Below are 10303 nucleotides of genomic sequence, written 5' to 3' on the forward strand. Positions count from 1 at the left end.
AGTAGTAGTAGTAGTAGTAGTAGTAGTATTTATACCTTGCCCATCTGACAAGGTTGCCCCAGCCACTCTGGGCAGCTTCTAGGCTATATAAACACATAATAAAACTATACAGGGCTGCCTTCTGATGTCTTCTAAAGGTTGTGTGGCTCCCACCATTTTGTGCTCTTGCGAGGGGAGAAATAATAATAATAATAATAATAATAATAATAATAATAATAATAATAATAATAAATGGTAGGAAGGTTTAAAAAGCACTATTCTATGTGCAGCTTGCAGACCTAACATATAGAATAAGAGAACAAGGAGAACATACGCTTAAAGAAGACTGGAAAATGTTTATTGAATATATGGAGGAAAATTGTGTTTATTTGAAAATGTGGGCAGCATTAAGATAAATTCAACGGGTTAAATAAGTTTTGATGGATGTAATAATGGAATACTGAATGGTTTAGTTGTTGTTGTTGTTGTTGTTATTTATTATTATTATTATTATTATTATTATTATTATTATTATTATTATTATTATTATTATTTATATACTGCCCTATACCCGGGGGTCTCAGGGCGGTTCACAGAATAAAATTAAGATATAAAACCACAAAATACCTAATAAAAATAAAAACAACAACCCAATAGCCCCCCCAAAAACACACACACACACAAAACACATTTCAAAAGGGCATAGGATGTAAATCGGATGAACCAAAGGCCTGGTTAAAAAGGAACTTTTTTTTGCTATAAAATATGCAGGGATTTATGTTTTGCAAAATGAACTGTGGAAAGAGAAGAAGGGAAGCCACTGGTATTTTAAGGTTGCTTGAGTGGATATTCTAAAATGCAAAACAGAAAATTTACCGTATTTTTTCCATCTATAAGACGGGGGGGGGGGACTCCAAATTAAAAAAAAACACCCCTCAGCCCTACCCGTGTATAAGATGAGCCCCAATTTTAAACCTAATTTTTTGTTTAAAAAACCCTAGTCTTATACACGGGAAAATGTGGTAATTGAAATTAATAAAAAGCACCATTCTAGGCAGCTTGGAATGAAACCGTCTTTCCCCCGGGATCTCTGCCTGCGTCTCTCTCTGCATCCTTCTCCCTCTTTCTCTCTCTCTCTCAGGTTCCGAAGCGGAGCGCAAAGCGGTCGAAACGGCCGCCAAGCACGGCACCAAGGCCCACATCTACACCAACAAGGAGTGGGGCGACGACATCTCTGTGACGGTGGACACCCAGGAGGCCTACACGGGCCAAGACATCTCCTTGAGGGTCATCCTGAAAAACCGCAGCTCCATGCCTCGCAGCGTCTCCCTCAACCTCTTCGTGGCCGTCATGTATTACACCGGCGTAACGGGCAGGAACTTCAAGCAGGAGAAGAGGGAGGTCCAGGTGCCGGCCAGCGGAAGTACGACACCTTATTTATTTGTGGGGGTTTTCCCCCACATTCATATACCACCTTTTTCTTCTTCCAAGGATCTCAGGGTGGTGGGCAGGCTTCTCCTCCTTTTCACCCTCACGACAGGCCTGCAAGGTAGGCTAGGCTGAGAGGTTGGCCCAAGGTCACCCACGGAACTTCATTATTATTATTATTAACTGAATTTATATGCTGCCCTTATACTTGGAGGTCTCATGGCGGTTCACAGAAAAGATCACAATTTGTTGTTGTTGTTCAGTCGTTCAGTCGTGTCCGACTCTTCGTGACCCAATGGACCAGAGCACGGCAGGCACGCCTATCCTTCACTGCCTCCCGCACTTTGGCCAAACTCATGTTAGTAGCTTCAAGAACACTGTCCAACCATCTTGTCCTCTGTCGTCCCCTCTCTGTCGTCTTCTCTTCTCATGAGGTGGCCAAAGTACTGGAGCCTCAACTTCAGGATCTGTCCTTCTAGTGAGCACTCAGGGCCGATTTCTTTGAGAATGGATAGGTTTGATCTTCTTGCAGTCCATGGGACTCTCAAGAGTCTCCTCCAGCACCAGAATTCAAAAGCATCCATTCTTCGGCGATCAGCCTTCTTGATGGTCCAGCTCTCACTTCCGTATAGATCACTTCCAGATCACAATATATAAAATCAAAATAAGAACAATAACCCAATAACACCCCCTCCAAAAGAGCCACTTTTTAAAAGGGCGTAGGATGTCCATCAGGTCAGCCAAAGGCCTGGTCAAAAAGGAACGTTTTTGCCTGGCGCCTAAAGGTGTATAATGAAGGTGCCAGGCGAACTTCCCTGGGGAGAGCATTCGACAGACGGGGAGCCACTGCAGAGAAGGCCCCGTTCTCGTGTTGCCACCCTCCAGACCTCTCGAGGAGGAGGCACACAAAGGAGGGCCTCAGAAGATGATCTCAGGGTCTGGGTCGGTTCATATGGAAAGAGGTGGCCCTTCAGGTATTGTGGTCCTGAGCTTCATGGCTGAATGGGGATTCGAACTCGGCTCTCTCCCAGGTCCAAAACTCTTAACTGTTATGCCACACTGGCTCTCGGTCGCCTTAAATCACCGGGCCATGTGTTCGTAACTGCATGGGGCCCCCTGCGTCACATCAAACAAGCCCATTGTGAGTGTGGCAAAACGTGTGGTGTGGCAAAACGGGTAGAGGTGGGACACACAGCTCCCCGGGTGGAGTCAGGGGGGGCCCACGAATGAAATCCACAGTGTGTGATGCGTTCTCTCTACGCCAGTTGTTCTCGAAGAAGAGGGTAGCAAGAGAATGGCAGGAAGATTCAAGGACAATGAAAGAAACATTTTAACATTTCAGTGTAGTGCAGTATAGTTTTGAAAGAAGTTTTATGATTTGCAGAATACAGATATTCTACGCTAAAAACCCTCCCCTGAGTTATAGTCACCATCATAATTTATTATTTATACCCCGCCCATCTGGCTGGGTTTCCCCAGCCACTCTGGGCGACTCCCAACAGAATATTAAAAACACGATAAAACGTCAAACATTAAAAACTCCCCTAAACAGAGCTGCCTTCAGATGTCTTCTAAATGTCAGATAGTTGTTTATTTCCTTGACATCTGATGGGAGGGCGTTCCACAGGGTGGGCGCCACCACTGAGAAGGCCCTCTGCTTGGTTCCCTATAACTTTGCTTATCGCAGTGAGGGAACCGCCAGAAGGCCCTCGGAGCTGGATCTCAGTGTCCAGGCTGAACAATGAGGGTGGAGATGCTCCTTCAGGTATACTGGGCCTTTGAGGCCGTTTAGGGCTTTCAAGGTCAGCACCAACACTTTGAATTGAGTTTGGAAACATACTTGGGGCCAATGTAGGTCTTTCAGGGCCAGTGTAATATGGTCTCGGTGGCCACTCCCAGTCCCCAGTCTAGCTGCCACATTCTGGATTAGTTGCAGTTTCCGGGCCACCTTCAAAGGTCGCCCCACGTGGAGCGCATTGCAGTAGTCCAAGCGGGAGATAACCAGAGCATGCACCACTCTGGCAAGACAGTGCGCAGGCAGGGAGGGTCTCATCGTGCGTACCAGATGGAGCTGGTAGACAGCTGCCCTGGACACAGAATTGACCTGCACCTCCATGGACAGCTGTGAGTCCAAAATGACTCCCAGGCTGCACACCTGGTCCTTCTAGGGCACACTTACCCCTTTCAGGACCAGGGAGTCCTCCACAACTGCCCGCACCGTCCCCCCAAAACAGTACTTCTGTCTTGTCAGGATTTATCCTCAATCTGTTAGCCGCCATCCATCCTCCAACCGCCTCCGGACACTCAGAGTTACTGCAGAGCGGACTTCTGAGATCTTTGGAACTTGCCGAAGACTTTTCCGCAGACTGTGGCAGTCGACTGAGTGTTTAAAGGATAAAGTAAATAGATAATAAAATAGGGGAACCTGGTCCTGAGCTGCGTAGAGCCGCAAGTTGTGCCGTAGAGCTTGTCGTGATTTTCGGTCCCAGTTTGCGTAACCCTTCCCCTGCCTTTCCCTTCCAGGCCAAGCTGTTCCCATGGTGGTCTCCTACGCCGAGTACAAGCCCCACCTGGTTGACCAGGGAGCCATGAAGCTGAGCATCTCGGGGAAAGTGGCCGAAACCGGCCAGGTGATCGCGAAGGAGCACACCTTCCGTTTGCGGACGCCGGACCTCACTCTGACGGTATGGCACACAGGCTGTGGTTTAGAGTCAGGAGTGAGTGAACCCTTTGAGAGTGGGGGGGGGCTTGAGGGCCGCATTCCTTTCTGGGCAGCCTTTGGAGGGCCAGGTGCCATGGTGGGCGGGGCCAGAGACCAAAGAGGGCGGAGCAATGGATGTAAACATTGCCTTTGCGTGTCATTTCCTCGCTGTCCTCCATGTAGCGAGATGAGCGCCGCAACCCCAGAGTCATCTGCGACTGGATTTAACGGTCAGGGGTCCCTTTACCTTTACCTCTATATGCTATATGGTAATTTATGGACCTCATAGGTATCTAAAGCCATCTGCCCATGTTGCCACGCAACCAGTCCATGCAGAATGTAGGCACCCTATATATAGAAAGGAGCAAACCAGTGATATTTTAGAGAGCAGGCTAGCAGGCCTTACCTGCACAACACAATACACTGTTGCTGTATGTAGGTTTTATTTTTTATCTTATATTTTGGAAATGTACATCCAGTTGTTGGTTTTTTTTAATTTTGGGGGTGGCCCCCAAGAGAGTGGGGCCCTAAGCTATAGCTTGTTTAGCTTATACGTAAATCCGGCACTGCTCACACTTGACAATGCTTTCTCTCTTCTCTCCTCTCCTCTCTCTCTCCCCCCAACAATAGTTGCTGGGCCCAGCTATCGTTGGACAAGAAACCCAAGTCCAGATTGTCTTCAAGAACCCACTTCCGGTGACTCTGACAGGGGCCATCTTCCATATGGAGGGGTCAGGGCTCTCCACCCCAAATACAATGACAGTGGGGTGAGTAAACCTACCTTTCCCAGGATCCTTTGGGAGCGGGCTGCCATTTAAGTGCATTATGCACCTGAAACAATAACCACCTTCCCTTCATCAGAAGATTACCAGGTGCTATGCGAAAGCGTTCAGCAAAATTCACATCGCGTAATACAGGTGCAATTTTAAATGCTCAGAGCTGAAAGAAGGAAAAGGCCAAATGAAAAAAAAAACCCCTAATTTGATTCAATCTGCAGAACATAATAATAATAATAATAATAATAATAATAATAATAATAATAAATGATATGAAAATAATGTTGTTATTGTAATATTCAGTGCTTTTTTCCTGGGGGGACGCAGGGATACGCATACCCCTAAACATTGTGTGAATCTAAATTTGGACTCATTGAAGGGCAGGATTTCAATATGAGTAGGAAAATGAGAGTACCCCTAAACATTTTTTTTTTTTAGCGGGGGAAAGCACTGGTAATATTTATACCCTGCCCATCTCTCTGGGTTGCCAGATGGCTCCCTAGTTTTCATTTTGTCCTTAATTCAGGGGTTGCTTATGACAGATGCTTTGGGGTGGAACCTTAAACCAAATTAGCGAAGAGTTGACCAAAGTAAGGCAGGATGCTTCTAGTAAGAACCTATAATTAGTTTCTCGCATACCCAGAATTGGAGGGTTGGACTCCTCGAGCCCTGGCACCGGACCAGAACACGGGTGGCACTGTGGTTTAAACCATACTGAGCCTCTTGGGCTTGCCAATCAGAAGGTCAGCGGTTTGAATCCCTGCCATGGGGTGAGCTCCCATTGCTCAGGCCCTGCTCCTGCCAACCTAGCAGTTCGAAAGCACACCAGTGCAAGTAGATAAATAGGTACCTCTCCGGTGGGAAGGTAAACGGCGTTTCTGTGCGCTCTGGTTTCCGTTGCGGTGTCCCATTCCGCCAGAAGCGGTTTAGTCCTGCTGGCCACATGACCCGGAAAGCTGTCTGTGGACAATCGCCAGGTCCCTCGGCCTGAAGCGAGATGAGCGCCACAACCCCATAGTCACCTTTGACTGGACTTAACCACCCAGGGGTCCTTTACCTTTACCTTTTCACATCCGAACTCTGGCATTTCTGAAAACGCAAGCTGGGGAAACCTGACTCTCTCTTTCTTCCCCTTTTGCAGAAATATCGGCCCACACCAAACAGTGACGCTTCGGCAGACGTTCACGCCTCTCCGTGCAGGCCAACGCCAGCTGGTTGCCAGCCTGGACAGCCCTCAGCTCTCCCAGGTCCACGGGGTGCTGACGATCGAGGTGACCCAGGGCCCCCCACGAGGCCCCTCGTCGGCTTCTCCAGCCCCTGTTCGGGGGTCTCCGGCCCGCGGACGAGCTTCCCCGGCCCATGGGCGGGCTTCTCCGGCCCCCGCCCGAGCCTCGCCTGCACCTTCTCCCGCCCTCGCCAGGGCGTCTCCGGCTCGCCAGCCGACAGGCCGCAGCAGCAGCCCAGCCAATGCCCGCGGGTCTCCGGCCCGCCAGCCAGACCCTCGAGGCACCCCCAATGCCCGTGGGTCGCCTGCCGTGAGGGCGGGGCGGCCAGTCTGAGACAGACCTTTTTAGCTTTTTTATTTTTATATGCCATGTACTGTGTGATGAATTGCATACGGTGCCAGCAGAACTGGGAGCTACCTGAGGAGGGGGCGGGGCGTGCCACGCATGAGCCACAGAACCACAGCAGTTCTGCAGGATGCGGGCATGCCAAGGCCTCAATATTCGGTTGTCTCTCAGCCGTCCATCACCCATATACAGCCCACCCTGCCGGCCCGGCCCGTTATTTGCCATTGCCCAGTTACCGTATATCTCTGCTTTCCCCAATCCCTCACACAATTTGTTCTGTAGTTCCTTCCCCTTTTTCCTTGCTCTCCGTCCCCGCTCCCTACAAAACTCGCGACTCTGAGCCCACGCTGGCCTGCCCCTCTCTGCCTGTTCCGTCCATCTTCCGCCTGAATGTTTGCCATCCCCTCACATACCTGCACTGTCAATTTCACTCTCTCCCAAGCCCAAGGGCCGAGCCCCACAAACCCACCCCCTCTTTCTTGATCGCTGGGATCCCCCCGAAATATTTTTGTAATGGTTGTTCTCTTTTGCTCCTTCGCACACTTTTTGTTTTTGAATAATACACTGAACCTCACTCTCTCGCACAGGCACAATACTTGCTCCCCGAAAAAGGCAAGCAGTGCGCTTCCGAAGGGAGAAGATACACAGGGTTGTTGTTTTTTAAGTCCTCCTAAGTAAATCCAGCTCGATCCCCACCATATCCACTGGAAATTTAACGCCACATTTAACATTAGATGAATCTTGCCACTTTCTTATCTCTCTCCTTGGTCCCCGTGCAAGGGGGTTATCATGCACCGGTTGTGGTGTGGGGGGGATTTTTCTCCCTGCCCTCCTAAAATAGTAACAGCAAGGAAGAGAAGGGAAACTGCTTGAGGAAGGCTACTAACCCACCGCAAAAATGCATTGATTGGCCATGGGCTGCCTTGCCTACATTCACTTATTTAAATGTATGCAGTCACTAAATGTCCACAATATTCCTTAACTTTGCACTGAAGCCAAGCTGTGTGTTCTTTTAAAAAGAAGAGCCAAAATAACATGTTGGTGACCAGCCCAGATGACAGCTCTGTGATTATGTGAAGATATGTTAAATTGTGCTACATTTAAACTACGTGCAAACAAGTGAAGCCAAAGCCTGTTACTATTATTTTTCACACTTAATATAGGTATTTATTTGAAAATAAATGATTTTTAACTCTAAACCTGGCTTTTTAAATGGTTGTGTGGGTTTCTTCTTTTCTTGGAGCACTCAACATGTCACAAACCCACATTAGCAGCTGTTGCATTTGGTGGTATTGTCCCCTCAAAGCCACATTGCCTTTTCCTTGCACATCCTCTCTCTCCTATATAGTATTTGCACTGGTCTGTCGTCACACTGTGATTATGACAGCCACTAGGGGGGCACTTCTTCTTCTTCTTTGGCGATCCTTCATAGCCGAGTAAGATCGTCTTCCATAAACATGGTTTTAACAATGAGTCCATAAGTGACCGTGGAGGCCAATTCTGGATCCACACATGCTTCCAAAGTGGGGACATTGGTTTCTGGGCGGGAGTTGATCACGGTGAGGGTTTGCCAAGTGTGCCTTCCTCTTAAGCATGTTTCTCCCTTGCATCCTGTATACCTGAAGGAGCGTCTCCACCCCCATCGTTCAGCCCGGACGCTGAGATCCAGCGCCGAGGGCCTTCTGGCGGTTCTCTCACTGCGAGAAGCAGAGCTACAGGGAACCAGGCAGAGGGCCTTCTCGGTAGTGGCGCCCGCCCTGTGGAACGCCCTCCCACCAGAGGTCAAAGAGATAAACAACCACCTGACATTTAGAAAATACCTGAAGGCAGCCCTGTTTGGGGAAGTTTTTAATCTGTGACATTTTAATGTATCTTAGTATTTCTTGGAAGCCACCCAGAGTGGCTGGGGAAACCCAGCCAGATGGGCGGGGTACAAATAATAAATTATTATTATTATTATTATTATTATTATTATTATTATTATTATCCTGAGTTCAAGCATCTTCAAAGCCCATGACACCTTTCGTAAAGGCTGCTCTCCAATTGGAGCACTCGCAGGCAAGCGTTTCCCAATTGTTGGTGGTGTTTATACTACATTTTTAAAGATTTGCCTTGAGAGTTTTTAAACCTCTTTTGTTGACCTCCAACATTAAGCTTTCCATTTTTAAGTTGCGAATAGAGTACTAGTTGCTTTGGAAGACGATAATCAGGCATCCCACACAACATGACCGGTCCAATGAAGTTGGTGTTGAAGACTCATTGCTTCGACACTGGCGATATTTCCTTAGTTCGCCTGTCTCCCCAAGTGACGTGTTCAATTTTTCAGAGACACCGTTGATGGAATCTTTCGAGGAGTTGGAGATGGTGTTTATAAGTCGTCCATGTTTCACAAGCATACAGTAATTCACACCAGGCACGTGAATGGAGCCAAACTTGGCCCTTTCAGGTTATCCATTTGGGCAAGAGAGCAAGCGAAGGGGATTTTTTGTGGGAAGCTGTGGGTTGAAGAGAGGCTGGAGGAGCAGATATTTCTGACACTTCTGTAGGTTCAGAAGCTGAGAAAGAAATAACCCATTATGGCATTGGGGAAGGAGAGTGAGATGTGGGGAGGGGAGATGTTGTCATGGAGAGGGAAAGGGAGAAGGGAAATTTGGTCTTGAGAGTAAACCAAGGCAGGGAGAGAGGGGGTGCTGCTGTAATTCCACAGAAGGAAACTCAGGTTAGGAAACTGAAGCAGAGTCACCCTCAAAAGGTAAAGGTAAAGGTACCCCTGACCGTTAGGTCCAGTCGCAAACGACACCTAGTAGAGATATAAAAGGGGTAATAGTGTCCTGCAGTAAGAAAGTAAAATCTCTCAGTGAGAGATTTTACTTTCTTGGGTTCCATGATCACGGCAGATGGTGACAGCAGTCACGAAATTAAAAGACGCCTGCTGCTTGGGAGAAAAGCGAGGACAAACCTAGACAGCATCTTAAAAAACAGAGACATCACCTTGCCAACAAAGGTCTGTATAGTTAAAGCTATGGTTTTCCCAGTAGTAATGTATGGAAGTGAGAGCTGGACCATAAAGAAGGCTGATCGCCGAAGAATTGATGCTTTTGAATTCTGGTGCTGGAGGAGACTCTTGAGAGTCCCATGGACTGCAAGAAGATCAAACCTATCCATTCTGAAGGAAATCAGCCCTGAGTGCTCACTGGAAGGACAGATCCTGAAGTTGAGGCTCTAGTACTTTGGCCACCTCATGAGAAGAGAAGACTCCCTGGAAAAGACCCTGATGGTTGGGAAAGATTGAGGGCACAAGGAGAAGGGGACGACAGAGGATGAGATGGTTGGACAGTGTTCTCGAAGCTACTAACATGAGTCTGGCCAAACTGCGGGAGGCAGTGGAAGACAGGAGTGCCTGGCGTGCTCTGGTCCATGGGATCACAAAGAGTCGGACACGACTAAACAACAACAACAGTGTGCTGCATCTCATTGCTTGGATTAGCAATTTCCAGTTAGAGAGTTGAGGGGGTGAGAAACACAAATTTTAAACGTCACTGGATAAGAGGTTTCCTTTGAAATGAGTAAGGCTGACAAACTCTGCTCCTATTTCCTTTTTGATAGTCACAGTCTAAATAGGATGTCTCATATCATACCGGTACATCTACTAGACCAGGAGACAGCCCCCTTTGAGACATATCAGAATTATCACTGTTTGCAAGCTTTTTGGGGGGGCAGTGTAGAGGTGGAAGAAAGGCCCCACCCCTCTTCCTTCTGAGCTAGCTGGCCCTATGACAATACATCTGTACTTAACCAATTACAGCGGTACCTTGGTTCTCAAGCTTAATCCGTTCTGGAGGTCCGTT

At 48.0% G+C, this 10303-nt stretch overlaps 1 protein-coding gene across 2 annotated transcripts in view; it reads left to right on the forward strand.

The window, feature by feature from the left end:
* Positions 1 to 7654, forward strand: part of TGM1 (transglutaminase 1) — a 47188-nt gene extending 39534 nt beyond the window's left edge. For both annotated transcript variants that reach the window (XM_033170317.1, XM_033170318.1), the window contains exons 12-15: positions 1121 to 1402; positions 3931 to 4091; positions 4739 to 4875; positions 6026 to 7654. In XM_033170317.1, coding sequence (XP_033026208.1) covers positions 1121 to 1402; positions 3931 to 4091; positions 4739 to 4875; positions 6026 to 6443 — 998 coding nt within the window. In that variant the 3' untranslated portion in view covers positions 6444 to 7654. The remainder of the gene's footprint in view (positions 1 to 1120; positions 1403 to 3930; positions 4092 to 4738; positions 4876 to 6025) is intronic.
* Positions 7655 to 10303: the final 2649 nt, after the last annotated feature.

Source organism: Lacerta agilis, chromosome 14 (assembly GCF_009819535.1).
Source record: "Lacerta agilis isolate rLacAgi1 chromosome 14, rLacAgi1.pri, whole genome shotgun sequence".
Lineage (NCBI taxonomy): Eukaryota > Metazoa > Chordata > Lepidosauria > Squamata > Lacertidae > Lacerta > Lacerta agilis.